At 57.8% G+C, this 13,387-nt stretch overlaps 3 protein-coding genes and 1 non-coding gene across 6 annotated transcripts in view; 3 read left to right on the top strand and 1 right to left on the bottom strand.

The window, feature by feature from the left end:
• Window positions 1-213: 213 nt before the first annotated feature.
• Window positions 214-2,527, top strand: BSND (barttin CLCNK type accessory subunit beta). Its single transcript, XM_048062247.2, has 4 exons — window positions 214-569; window positions 1,021-1,112; window positions 1,468-1,665; window positions 1,917-2,527. Exons 1-4 carry the CDS (start codon window positions 393-395, stop codon window positions 2,140-2,142), a joined length of 693 nt encoding a protein of 230 aa, XP_047918204.1. The 5' UTR covers window positions 214-392; the 3' UTR covers window positions 2,143-2,527.
• Window positions 2,528-3,426: 899 nt separating this feature from the next.
• TRNAG-CCC (transfer RNA glycine (anticodon CCC)) lies at window positions 3,427-3,497 on the top strand. The gene has a single exon. It is a non-coding gene; the product is annotated as a tRNA-Gly (tRNA).
• Window positions 3,498-3,897: 400 nt separating this feature from the next.
• On the top strand, window positions 3,898-8,503 carry PCSK9 (proprotein convertase subtilisin/kexin type 9). Its single transcript, XM_048062110.2, has 12 exons — window positions 3,898-4,437; window positions 4,526-4,714; window positions 4,892-5,015; window positions 5,161-5,294; window positions 5,488-5,629; window positions 5,710-5,906; window positions 5,993-6,176; window positions 6,536-6,706; window positions 6,786-6,934; window positions 7,015-7,180; window positions 7,275-7,456; window positions 7,568-8,503. The coding sequence occupies exons 1-12, from the start codon at window positions 4,273-4,275 to the stop codon at window positions 7,733-7,735; spliced, it is 1,971 nt and encodes a 656-aa protein (XP_047918067.2). The 5' UTR covers window positions 3,898-4,272; the 3' UTR covers window positions 7,736-8,503.
• Window positions 8,504-10,914: 2,411 nt separating this feature from the next.
• USP24 (ubiquitin specific peptidase 24) overlaps window positions 10,915-13,387 on the bottom strand; it is a 61,272-nt gene continuing 58,799 nt past the window's right edge. For all 3 annotated transcript variants that reach the window (XM_048062107.2, XM_048062106.2, XM_067001209.1), the window contains one exon: window positions 10,915-13,358. In XM_048062107.2, coding sequence (XP_047918064.2) covers window positions 13,296-13,358 — 63 coding nt within the window. In that variant the 3' untranslated portion in view covers window positions 10,915-13,295. The remainder of the gene's footprint in view (window positions 13,359-13,387) is intronic.

Consider the following 13,387-nt stretch of genomic DNA (forward strand, 5'->3'; position numbering starts at 1 on the left):
ACACCCCAGTGCTGAGTCCGCAGGGGCTGAGCCCGCTGAGCAGCCCCGTTGTTTACCCTGGGCTGTGCAAGTGCCCACGGTGGTTGAGCCCCCACGCTGCCAGCAGCGCCGGGTCCCCTCCCCACGGCCGTGTGCCCCCAGGGAAGGTTATCCGGGCACGTGCCGGGCAGCTTCGCTGGAGTGTGACCGGCGGGCCGGTGTTTGCATTCATCACAAACCCATTAAAAACTGGCTGGCTCAGCCCTGGGCAGGACCAGCCCCATGTGCGGCGACTCCTCAGCCCCTGGCAGCCTCTGGAGGAGGAAGAAACCACTCCTCGCCCTGCCCCAGAGCCGTGCTCAGCGCGGCCGGGGCGAACAAGGGCTTCCCGGCCCCCCGCCCCGCCGCCGCCCATGGCCGAGGAGAAGACGTTTCGCTACGGGTTCATCATGCTGGGCTTCTTCCTGGTGATGACGGGCATGTTCATCATGAGCGTGGAGAAGCCCCAGATCTACATCACCTTCTGCGCCGTGGGCGTGCTGCTCGTCGCCGTGGGCATCACCTGGAGCATGTGCCAGTGCTACCCGAGGGTAGGGCGCGAGGGCCGGGGAGGCTGCGGGCTGCTAGGTGCTGAGCTTGGCCGCAGGGAGGGGAAAAGCTCAGGGGGTTCTGGGTGCTTTGGGGGAGCTTTTCAGAAGCCCCAGCACTTGTGGGGGTGGGGGGCATTGGGGTTTGGTAGCCTGGGAAAAGCTGCCCCCCCCCGACCTACGGAGTCTCCTTGGCAGAGGGCACGGCCAGCACAGCGGGGCAGCCACGCGTCCCTCCCCGGGGACACAGACCTGGCACGAAAAGCTTTTTTTCCAAGCGCTGTTGCTGCTCTGGGAGGTGCAGAGCTGTTCTACATCAGGGCTGCAGTGAGGGGCTGGGGGGCTCCCAGGACCCCAGCGGGGATCCCCGGCACCGGGGTGCTGCCGGCCGCATCCCCGCAGAGCCCCCGCGCCCTGCGCAGCTCCCCAGGCTCTGCCTCTCTCCCCCCTCCAGGTAACGTTCGTCCCCGTGCACCCCGAGGCCGAGTGGTTCCTGGCTGACAAACCCACGCTGCCGCCGCAGAGGGACAGCCCGGGGAAGCTCTGGTACGTCCCGGCATTGCTTTTGGTGAGGGTTTCCAGCTGTGCTCAGGGCTGTCTGCCTGCCACCAGCGGCAACGGCAGGGGCTGAGCACGCCGGCACAGGGGACAGGCACACGTTTTGGGGCACAAACCAAAAAAACAGCAGGGAAAGTGGTGAGGGGGGGGCAGGACCCCTACTTAATGCTGGGCAGGACCTTCCCGTGGCCACTGGTGCAACGCTTCCAGCTGGATCCCCATGGGCATCCCCCCCCGAGGATGCTCTAGCCGGGTGTTGGCCACAGCACTGGGGGCAGCCCCATCGTGCCGCAGCTCCGTGGGGCCGGATCCTGCCCTACACCCTCTCCTCCTTCGCCCCCAGCCCGCAGGCTCCCTACAGCAGTGCCTACGAGAAGAGCCTGCCCTCCTACGAGCAGGTCCAGAGGCAGGCGTCGGCGCAGCCCCGGCCCCGCAGCTGCTCCCAGCCGGCCGTGCAAGCAAAAGCAGAGGTGCACCGGGAGCTGGGGGGCGGCCAGGATCCCCCCCAGGAGCCACAACCTCGTCTGGAGACCAGCAGCTGGTACGTGACGGTGGTGGGCTTGGGGTGGGATGCAGGGTGCCCACACGCACCAGTAAAACCAGTGTGGGGGGGGTGCAGACGTGCTGGGAGGGGGGACCTCAGCGCCAAATTATTCACCATGGAGAAATCAGGAGGAAAAGGGGCTGGTTGAGTGATGCGGAGACCAACACCGCGGGGCCCGCCTGGGGTGGGGGAACCCAAAAATTAGCGTAACCCCCACCACCGGCCTTCAGCCTGCTCTGTCCCCACAGCCCCCCCCGGCCACCCCCGGGGACTGCGCCGCTGGCGTCCCTCCTGGAGGACATGGACACGGCGTCGCTGGAGGGCTCTGTGCCCGGCAGCCCCGTGCCGCGGGGCCGGACCCCCGGCTCCCCCCGAAAAGCCACCGGGCAGGAGGACGACCTCTACTACGGGCTGAGGGAAGGGCCGGACGCTCTGCACGAGGACAGCGATCACCTTTTTGAGCCCGAGAACTGATGTCCCGGGGGGGGGGGGGACGGCCGCTTGGCACGGATCCATCGCGTGGAGGGGACGCAGCGCTGAGGAGAGGGGCTGGGGCTGACCCCAAAAATGCAGCTCCAGTGGTGTGGGGGAGCCCCAGCACCCACCCAGCTGCTCGGGGGGGGCTGCGGGGTGGGCGCGGGGAGGTGTGAATGGCAGCCTGGGCAGGATCCGGGCTGAGGAACGCGCTTAGGAAGGGGAAAGGAACCCGGCTTCGCTGCTTGAAGCAGGCGCAGCGGTTAGGTGGGCAGCGGCGCATTCACCCCAGGTGGGCTTTGCGAGGCGGGGATGTCAGCAGAGCCTTTTCCCCACTTACCAAACCCTCCCCCCAAAATTAAAGCCAGATTCTGAGACTCCGACAGCCGGCGGCGTTCCTGTTTGTGCCCTGGAAATTCTCTCCTGGTCGCGTGGGAGCCAGAGGGGGGCAATGGGGCATCCCCGTCCCTCCTGCACGGGGCCAGCAGGAGGGCTGGCAGACCCCCAAACCCCACCCTGGTGCGTTGCTGCCCTTTGCCACTCTGACGCCAGGCAGCAGCAAGGTGAAAAAGGGCAGGCGTGTGTGGGGTGGGAGTGGAGAAGCTGCTGTTTGCTAAATATTGCCGGCAGGAGCACCAGCAGCCCTCCAAGAGGACGTGTTCGCTGCCCAGGTGTTTATACATGATCCGCTCCTGCCCGTCCCTCCTGGCTCTGTGGGGTGGCTCACATTCAGTTGAGGGCCCTTCCCCATCTCACGTCGCAGGGCTCACCACCGCCTTCACCTTTGAAAACTTCACCTTTGAAAGCCCCTGCCCCGAAGGGGGGGGGATCTGGGTCCCTGCACCCACCAGCAAAGAACCCCGTGAGGGAACCCTGTGGGCACCGGGGTGGCCGGAGCCGAAGGCTGCGCCCTCGGAGCCTGGCCGCGGTTAAACATTGCGAGACGCGGGACATTCCTGCATGGCATTACAGGCTGCGGGACCTGCACGGCTGCGGCTGGGGAGCCCGGCGTGGTGGGGACGTGGGGAGGGCACAGAGGGCACAGAGGGGACGGGGACACCCCAGCTTGGTGGCGGCACTGCTCAGCGGGGTTCGCTCCCTGAGCCCCGCACCGACTGTGGCCGCACGGCACATGCCTCAGTTTCCCCATACGCATCCCCTGCACTGCACGCAGTTAACGCTGTCCGTCGCAGTGCAGACATCTTTCCCCTGCTACACGGACCTTTTTTATCCCCTGGCGCTGTGGCTGTGCACCTTGTGGCAGGCCCAGCCCCGGACCCCGCAGCACCAGTGGTGTAGTGGTATCATGCAAGATTCCCATTCTTGCGACCCGGGTTCGATTCCCGGCTGGTGCACGGGGTTCCTGCAGCTCTACAGACCCTGTCCCCAGTGAGGGGGGTTCTGGGGTGCCTTTTGCATCCTGGGAACCAAGATCAGACCCCTGCAACTTTTTTTTTTTTTTTTTTTGGCTGTTTCTAAGTGATTTATTTTTTTTTAAACAAAAACCCATCTTTCGGAAACTGATGATGCAGGGGCGGGGAAGGGCTGTGCTGAAGGACACACACACACACACATATATTAATATTACCCACACATGCATATACATTACATATATTACACACGCATGTATATTACACACACACATAAATAAATATATATATATATATATACATATGCGTGCTGCTGTGATGGCTCTGTAAAAAATGCCTAAACAGGATTAGCAGCTTTCTCAGACATCCACCTCCGACCTCCGCCAGCGAGAGGCACATAAAAGCTGCCAGCCCCTTCCCCGCACAGCCCTCCAGCCTCAGCGCTCGGCTTGCTGCAGCGGGGGGATCTGGGAGGGGGGGGGGATTTCTCTGCTAAAAAGGGCTGAGCCTGACGGATTTACCGGCTCAGCGCCTCTCCCCAGCGCCGCCGTGTCGCTGCCCTCCGCGGGCTGTGGCCCCGTTACTGGTTAACTCGCCCCGGTGGCCCGATGGGGCTGGCGGTGGCGTGATCCTCACCGCGCCCGCCCCGTCGCACCGGCAGCGACCGCGCACCCAGCGGGAGGCACCGGCTCCGAGGGGCTCCGGGCTGCCCGGTGCTGAGGTTCCCGGCTGGGTCGGAGCCGTCGGGGCCGTCGAGGCCATGGTGCTGGTGCTGCCGCTGGTGCTGCTGCTGCTGGCGGCGAAGGCGGTGGCGGTGGAGGAGCTGGCGGAGGAGCTGGTGCTGGCCCTCGGGGCCGCCGATGAGGTGGTGGCAGCCGTCGGGGCCGCCCCGTCGGGGCACGCTGCCTTCCATCGTGCTGCCAAGGTGAGGAGCGGGGTGGTCGGGGTGGTGGTCGTGTGTGTCCTCTGTCCCCTTCACCCTCCCGACGCCGAGCGCTGTTGTGTCCCCGCAGGCGTCGTGGCGGCTGCCCGGGCGCTACGTGGTGGTGCTGCGGGAGGGCAGCGGCGAGGCCGAGGTGCGGGGCACGGCGCGGAGGCTGCAGGCCCGGGCGGCACGGCACGGCTACCTCACCGAGCTGCTGCACGTCTTCCACCTCCTGCCCGCCTTCCTGGTGAAGATGAGCAGCGACGTCCTGGACATGGTACGCAGCAGCACCCATCTGCTGGGTGTGTGGGTGCTGAGGCGATGGGCACCCACCTCCACCCCCAGCCCTGGAGCTTTTCCAAAAGGACCCGGCTTTGCCCGGGCTTTTGCCACCTTCATGAAGCCTTCAAGGCGTAAGCCGGGTGGTGAGGGAGGGTGCTGTGCCTCCCCGCAGGCCCTGAAGCTGCCGCACGTGGAGTACGTGGAGGAGGACGCCTACGTCTTTGCGCAGAGCATCCCCTGGAACCTGGGCAGGATCGTGCCGCCGCAGCCCAGCTCGGGTGCCTACAGCCCTCCCAGTAAGTGTTGGGGCACGGGCAGGGCCGTGGGGCTCTGGGGAAGGATGCTGAGCTGTCTGCTCCCGTCCCGATTTTGGGAGCATCCCAGAAGGCCCGGGCTGACCGTGCTGGTTGTTGCCTTTTCCCCTGACCCCATCCGTGGCAGATAAAGGCGACCAGGTGGAGATTTACCTGCTGGACACCAGCGTGCAGAGCACCCACCGGGAGATCGAGGGCAGGGTGCTTGTGACCGACTTTGAGAACGTCCCCGAGGAGGACGGCACCCGCTTCCACAGGCAGGTGAGCCTGCGGGTGCTGCGTGCTGCAGCCTGGCGAGGTCCCCGGGCACCCACTGGACTGAGGCACTGCGGTGTCGAGCTGTCATTGCCATGGGGAAAAAGCAAAGCACAAGGGGAGGGCTGGGGAGGGCACTGGGGTGTTACAAACACGCTCTGAGGCAATGGGTTGGAGCGTAAAACCTTGCCTGCACCAGGCCAGCAAGTGTGACAGCCATGGGACCCACACGGCCGGGGTGCTGAGCGGGCGCGACGCCGGCGTGGCCACGGGTGCCAACATCCACAGCCTGCGCGTGCTGAACTGCCAGGGGAAGGGCACCGTCAGCGGGACCCTCAGCGGTGAGTGCCCCGGCCGGGACAGGACAGCGCTACCTGAAGGCCTGTCCTGTCATTGTTCCGTCCCTCGTCCCGTCCCCCAGGCCTGGAGTTCATCAAGACGACGCTGGAGGCTCAGCCCTACGCGCCGCTGGTGGTGCTGCTGCCCTTCGCCGGTGCCTACAGCCGCGCGCTGAACGCCGGCTGCCGCCGGCTGGTGCAGATGGGGGTGGTGATGGTTGCGGCCGCCGGTAACTACAAGGATGATGCCTGCCTGTACTCGCCAGCGTCTGAGCCAGAGGTAGGGGCTGGGTGGGTTCCCCGAGGCATGGGGACACGTGGGGATGTGCTGCCAGCCTGCATCCCCCTCTGTCGCCCCCCCGGCAGGTCATCGCGGTCGGGGCGACCAACAGCGAGGACCAGCCCGCCTCCATCGGCACCCTGGGCACCAACTTCGGCCGCTGCGTGGACCTGTTCGCCCCGGGGGACGACATCATCGGCGCCTCCAGCGACTGCAGCACGTGCTTCACGGCGCAGAGCGGCACGTCGCAGGCGGCCGCGCACGTGGCAGGCGAGTGGGGCGCTGGGGGGGTGGGCCAGTTGGGTTGGGGGCATTTATTTGCCAGCCAAGGTTTTGGCGTATTTGGCTCGTTTGGGTGCTGGGGCCCACATGGACCTCCGATGCCCCGTGTGTGCAGATGGTGGGCTGCAGCAAGTTCTTCTCGCATGTCACCTCCCGTGGTCCTGTTGTCCCCTCTCTGGCTCCCAGCTGGGCACCCATCAGGTCCCTGGGGGCCCCAGCCCTGACCCCCGTTGGTCAGCAGCGCCATGCTCATGCCCACGCTCCTACCGCCCCAGTGTGCCAGCATCTCTCTGCAGTCACACTGCATGTCCCCCCGGTTCTCACCGCGGCCCCTCGGCTCCCTGCAGGCATCGCAGCCATGCTGCTCAGCGCCGAGCCCAGCCTGAGCCTCGCCGAGCTCCGGCAGCGCCTCCTGCACTTCGCCACCAAGAACGCCATCAACGCGGCGTGGTTCCCCGAGGAGCAGCGGCTCCAGACGCCCAACAGCGTGGCGGGGCTCCCCAACCGGCTGGGTGCAGGTAAAGACCCCGAGGTGTCCTAGGGCCTGAGCATGGCTCCAGGTGCCACTAAGGGCTGACACCGCCTGCCCCGTTGCAGATGAGCAGCTGTACTGCCGCTCGGTGTGGTCGGCACGCTCGGGGCTCACCCGGCACGCCACGGCCGTGGCTCGCTGCGCCGGCGACGAGGAGATGCTCAGCTGCTCCAGCTTCTCCCACAGCGGCCGGCGGCTCGGCGAGCACATGGAGGTGAGGTGTGGTGCGTGGCACCCCAAAAACGCTGCCCGTGGGGTGCACCCCGGTGATGCTATGTGCTCTCTCGGCCGCAGGACAAGGAGGGGAGGAAGCAGTGCGTGGCCCACAACGCTTTCTGGGGCCAAGGCGTCTATGCCATCGCCAGGTGCTGCACGTGGCCCAAGGCTGAGTGCCGGATCAACGCCAGCTCGCAGGCGGCCGAGGGGGCTGGCTGCTCCCCGCAGGACCACGTGCTGACCGGTAAGGCCCGACAACGCGGCTCACAGACCCTTGGGGCTGTGGGCATGGGTCTCAGCGGGGACATCCCCTCTGACATCCCCTCTGCCCTTGGCAGGCTGCAGCTTCCACTCCCCCTCTGCCACCCTGGGTGATGGCAGCAGACCCGTGCCGGGGCCAGGGGCTGGGCCTGGCCGCTGTGCCGGGGGAACGGAGGTGATGGCACACGCGTCCTGCTGCCCTGCTGCCGCGCTGGAGTGCCGGGTGAAGGAGCACGCGCCTCAGGGCTCTGCCGAGAAGGTAGGGAGGGTGTCACGCCGGCCACCTCACCCCAAGCCCCAGGGACCATCGGGGACGGGCAGACGCACCCCTGTTGGTGACCCACGGAGGGTGACATCCTTCCCCGGCTAGGTGACGGTGTCCTGTGACGACGGCTGGACGCTGACGGGCTGCAACGCCTACTCCCAGGGCCCCGGCACCTTGGGGTCCTACGCCGTGGACGACACCTGCGTGGCGGTGAGCGCCGCCGGCAGCTGGGCGGCCGCGGCCGTCGCCATTTGCTGCCGGAGCCGGCAGTAGGGACAGGCCGAGCTGCCACCAGGGCGGCTGTGCCATGCTGCGATACCTGGCTGCTTGCGGGCGCCAGCCTGTCACTTGTTTGGTGACAGGACAGGCTCCTGCTAGTGCAGGGCATGAAGGAAGGCAATGACACGGGGAGCACAACCGTGTGGCGGTGGAGGCCCAGCCAAGCCTCCCGGTACAAGCCATGGGGCAGCTCTCCAAGCAGCCACCATGCATCCAAAGCCCTGCCGCCCTTTCCCTGCCACATTTCTACACATTCCTATACCTATACTGACTGTATAAGCTGTCTTGAGGCTATTTGTTTGTGTTGTCACACAGCGTATGACAAAATCCCCACCTTTATATATATATATATATATATATAAAAGTGAGGATTGCTCCTTTCTCTCCTGGCTGGTTGCTCCTTAGGTTTCAGCTAACACAGCTTTGCACTCGGTGAATCATCGTCCAGCCATTTAGGGTGGTTTTAAAATTGTGTACTCAGGTATTTGGGAGACCTCTTTACTTTTCAGCCAAGTGTAAGGGTTCTAGTTTAAAAAGTCTGTTTAATTAGATTTTAATCTGCATTGCTACAGAATCAGCTACTGCTTTGTTAGTGTGGCTTTTTGTTGATGTTGAAGTCAGAGTTGATGACCCGCTGGTGCTACGTGTTGCTTTAGTGGTTTCCCTTTCAGGGCTTCCCAAGTCATACAGAACTGGCTGCATTTTTTTTTTTTTTAAAGAAAAATGAAAGAAGAAAATCCTTCACAGTACTTCAGTTTTTACCTTTGTACCTTATATATTTATTCAGAGTTTTATAAATAAACATTTATAAAGTGTCTTCTAAAAATCAAACTCAGAGACCAGTGCTTAGTAGATACAGTCCACGGTCTGCCTTCACGTACATCCCCACGGGGCCGCGGGACGCGGGGCTGCCCACCTGGATGGGGGAGCCGGCACCCATCCCGTGGGACAGGGGTGCCTGGACACCTGCATTGCTCCCCCAAACGAGCTCTGCTTCGTTAGTGAGACAGCACCTGGGGCTTGATCATCCCTGGACATCCACTAAAGGATGGCTGGCATCCTCCGAGGCCAGCGCAGACAGCGTGGGCACCCTCGCCTTGCCCCTGGCTAGCCCGAGCTGCGGCAACCAGGGGCCGGTCGGTGTCCTGTGCAGATGCAGGAACTGCACAAGTTTGTTTTCAAAACAGCGGTGGAACAAGAGGCTCCAGTTATGGAAACAAAGCATCGCCCAGCTTCGGGGAACGTGCCCTTGAGCTTTCTGCTGCCGGTATAAACACCGGGCTTCCCTGGGTGAGGCCTGAAGCCCGGGTGGGAAGGTGAAGGGGAGGTGCTTGGAAAGGGACAGCAGTGGGCAGAAGTGCCAGGAGCCACCAAAGCAGCATCGCGCTGTTTGGGGTGATTAGCAGCCTCCTGTTACCTCAATACCTAATTTGTGTGGCGTTACCTGAGGAAAGATGAAAAAATAGAGCTCGCCAGCACAAGCCTCAGATTAAGCTGTCAAGCTTTGGGTGTGTTTTCCCCCGTTAAGAGGCCCCTTACAGAGAGGAGCCGTTACTCCAGCTTTAATAGGCCATAGCAGGCAGAGGCCCGGCAGGAAGCACCGCTTTGAAAGGCTTAAACACCTTCTAACTCTTTACCTAAAGATGGCAAAGATACCTCATGTAAACATGCAATTACGCAACACGTGTATATAATTACAACCCGTAATTTTATCAGCTCTAGCCTCACTTTCACGCAGGGGGACAAAAAGAGAGGGCTGTTAGCCTAAGAGGAGCTCTGACAGAGCCTGCACTGCTCAGATGAGAGGTACGAGCCACTTAAAAACACACATCAGCTTCTTCACCAGTGCTGGCTTCCCCAGGAGGGCAGGTCCTGCTCCCCGCAGGGGGTGAGGATGCTCACACAGCTGTACGCCAGATGCAGCTTTCACGGCTCAGGTCAAGTCCGCTCACGTAAACCCAGTGAAGAGAAGCAATATCGAACAAGATTAGCTCTTGCTTAGGACCCCCCCGTGTGTGGGTAAGCAGAAAGATTGTTCTTATTTGTTCTGGAGATCGAGCTTTAAAAAAGCAAAGCAAAGCTGAAGGATCCTGAGCTCCTGCGGAGGGATAAGCAGGCAGCCTTTCCCCTTCACTGCTCACACAAGGCCAGAGGCCTGAAAATGCTTTTTATGGAGGGGAAAGCAACGGACCACAAAGGAAGGTGCTAGGAAAGGGCACTTCAGAACACAGATGCACCTCACTGCGTTTACCCGTGGCCATGACTTACCCCCAAAATTTGCGCTGGCTGCTGTCCTGATGCTCTCCCAGTGACAGCTCTCAGGTCCTGGCCTACCTCTCACGACCAGCACAAAACGTTCATGTACTGGGGTTAGAGGACCTTGTGTGGGCTGTGCCTCCCAGTGCCCCTTCCTCAGCCCCCATAACAGCCCATGCTGTGGTTAGCAGCTGGTAGCATGCAAAGGCCACCTTCTGCTCCAGGATGGAGCTCTCTGTTAAAACATAACAGCACTTTTCTGTCTCCTGTCACGCAGGAGAAAGCAACATGGATCCCCAGCAAGCTGTGGGCAGTCCCGCCAGCAGGAGCAGCGGCACATGTTGCTTGCAAGCCCCAGCCCCTGCTCCCAGGACAGGCACTGCCGGGGAAGATTACAAGCTGGGGGATGCTTCAAATACAAGCCCTTGTGCTTAGACTGGAGGACAAAGGCAGCTGCCAGGAGGGCAGAGCTGGGGCTGCAGCCTCTAGTTCTGCTCACAAAGGGAGGGAGAAAGGTGACCGAGGGATACCAGCACAGCAGCTCTGCCAACAGACAAGGCAGTACTACTGCGAGCCCAGCTCTCCTGCTAATCTTGCTATCTGACACACAAAAGCTGGTCTAATCCCTGACTGCAAGCGCAGCCAGGGTAAGTCTTTCTGCTAAGAATGTCAGGAGAAGAAATCACACACGGTAACAAATCTGATGGTGCATCAAAACATGCCGTAGCATAAGGCTGTGCAGCAGCGCAGCACTGGAGACCACGCAGCTGCTTTGCTTTCCTCTGGGCAGGCGCCGAAACAGTAAGCGGGGTAACCCCTCAGAGCTCCTTATCGGGAGGAGCAGCTTAAGAAGTTCCGAGATAAGAGGATCAACAAGACAGTGGTGTAGTGTACGTGCAGTCTAAAGATTACACTAGTTTTCTGTGAAAGGAATAACTTTATTCCATTGACCAGGAATCCCAAGACTGTTCATCAAGACTGCCTAATTTTTCCAGTGCCAAATGTCTATGTATTAATCAGACAGTATCTCCCCGACTGCTCACAGGCAGGCTGCGGCTGCTCCTCACTGAACATTGTGTAAGCTGTATAAAAACATTTTCATCCAAAAAGATTGGCAGTAAAAATTACAACATAGAAATGCATCACAATTTACACAAAAACTAGTTTTGTTGAACTCTATTTTCCAAAAAATAATCTTCAGCAGGTTCAAATGACAGCAGCTGGAAACCAAAAGAATTGACCAAGTATCATCTTATTGCAAATTATAACCATTGACTTTGTACAAGCATGAGCAGAACCATGAAAAAGTTTGTATTGGTTTCAAGTATACAGTGGTGATGAGCCATCCTGATGTTGTTCTCCTAGCAATGCTTCTCTGGGCCTGCAGTAATCGAGGATGTTGTTTCCATAGGAAATAACAGGAACCTGAAGTGACAAGTGGTGCCAACCCATAGGAAGGGTACCAGCTTCTTCCATCACCATCACCGCTGTGTACTGACTACTCGTGATGTTTTATGACCCATTACAAAGTATTAGGGGTGGGGGAAGGAAGAAGGGGTATCTGTAAGAAATGACTCATTCAAAATTAATTTAAAACATCACATTTAAAATGTCCCAGCACATTATCAGAAACATTTATAAAATGCTAACTCTGCCATGTGTCTATGAAGACATTGTTTGGAAAAGAAAGCGAGAGATTCACTACAATGCCACCCTTGCTTCTTTGCAATTTATGACAACAGTTCTCTTAACCCGCAATAAGTTATAAAGCTGTACAGCTGAAATCATATCGGATGTTTACTTCCAACAGTGAAATGACTGGTTAATTTCAATATTAGTGCACAACAGTGAAAAGCTGGCTGCTGCCTCTTGGTTCAGCAGCAGCATGTAGAAAGAAAAAAGGCACTTTCTGGCTGGTTGTGCCTTTAACTTGGCAAATTTGTCTATTCTGGAGGTACCCAGGCACTCCTTAAGATGCCCCCCATTTCTGTGCATGTTTGTTTACATAATTTTTAAAGTAAGGCAGAATCTATAAATAAAGGCAAAAAGCAGTGCAGAAAATGTGACAAACGTAAAATGTACAAAATATGAAGTTAGTTGGCACAAAAGAAGCTAGCATCCAGAACCAGAAGTCACTGAACTAAATTTGACATGGAAAACAAAGCTGTGCTCAAGTTATCCCAACTGGTTTCCAGTTGTTTATGAGCAAATCAAAAGAGCCGTGGTATTTCAAATGTTGCCTGGTCAAGTGAAAATACAAACAAAGCCAAATCATTCTTTCCCCGTGTTAAAATTGCTATAAAATCTGCACAACAGTGTCCCCACCTCACGCAAGGAATTATCATATACAACCAATACCAACTTTCTCAGTAATTTCAAAGCATAAGCAAGTGATTGCAGATCACATGATTGAGACTACATTTGATTCAATATGTCTCCAAAAGGTAAAAAATTTAATGAGTAAAACTGCAACAGAATTCCATTTTAAAGTGCTTTTCTTTTAAAACTACTCATTAACTTTTTTTGTTAAATCCACCAATATCCTTTAATAAACACTTGCATACCTAGAGAACAAAGCTTTTCTTTTATTGCCCTTCCCAGGTGTCTGTGGTTTTAGGAAGGGTACCAAAGAGACAACCCATTCCAGAGCTCATTGACCAAACCTTTCTGTAAGGAGTCACTCTCCTCGCAGAGCAATCTTACTGATTCTTCTAATAAAGAGCTTTATAAATGAGCAAGGAGACATATTAAATACAGAAGTCCTTATGTAAACCGATTCTTTAACTAATATTTTACAATGAAATGTAAGTCATCACACATCTTTACAGAAATTTGAATATTCCTATTCAATATTATCAGAAAGATTAAAAATTTGCCCTCCATACATAAGGGCAGTCTGGTTTTTCTCTGTATAAAAACCAAAAGATTTTTTTTTGCAGCATCACAGAAAAGCAACAGTTTTACATTCACTCATTTAATGTTCACATAAAAATTCAACCACTAGCGTTTGTGTATTTGATAAAATCTTCTTGACAAACTGTTTTCGGTGTCTGGACTGTCATAAGCTACTGCAGGTGAAGATGCAGTTTTCTAGAGCGTTTATCAATCTGAAGCCTTCGTGGCTAAAAATGCTTTTAGCTTTCAGGGAAACAGCCTCCTCCTCCAGCGTTGCCACCGATCCTGTAAAGCCATTTCTCTTCCAGACTTTTCTAATGGCTTAAGCAATGGGACTCCAGTTTCAATAGGTACCAGGCATTAAATGTTTGAGTTGATCTGCTCTCGTGTTCATTGGTATCCTTTACGGGTCAACATCATCAAGGTCACTTTTAGACTCACCAATCATCATAGGAGACTCTGAGCCCTTCCAATACACACAAGGGGTGGGGGAGA

Source organism: Anser cygnoides, chromosome 8, assembly GCF_040182565.1.
Source record: "Anser cygnoides isolate HZ-2024a breed goose chromosome 8, Taihu_goose_T2T_genome, whole genome shotgun sequence".
Classification (NCBI taxonomy): Eukaryota; Metazoa; Chordata; class Aves; order Anseriformes; family Anatidae; genus Anser; species Anser cygnoides.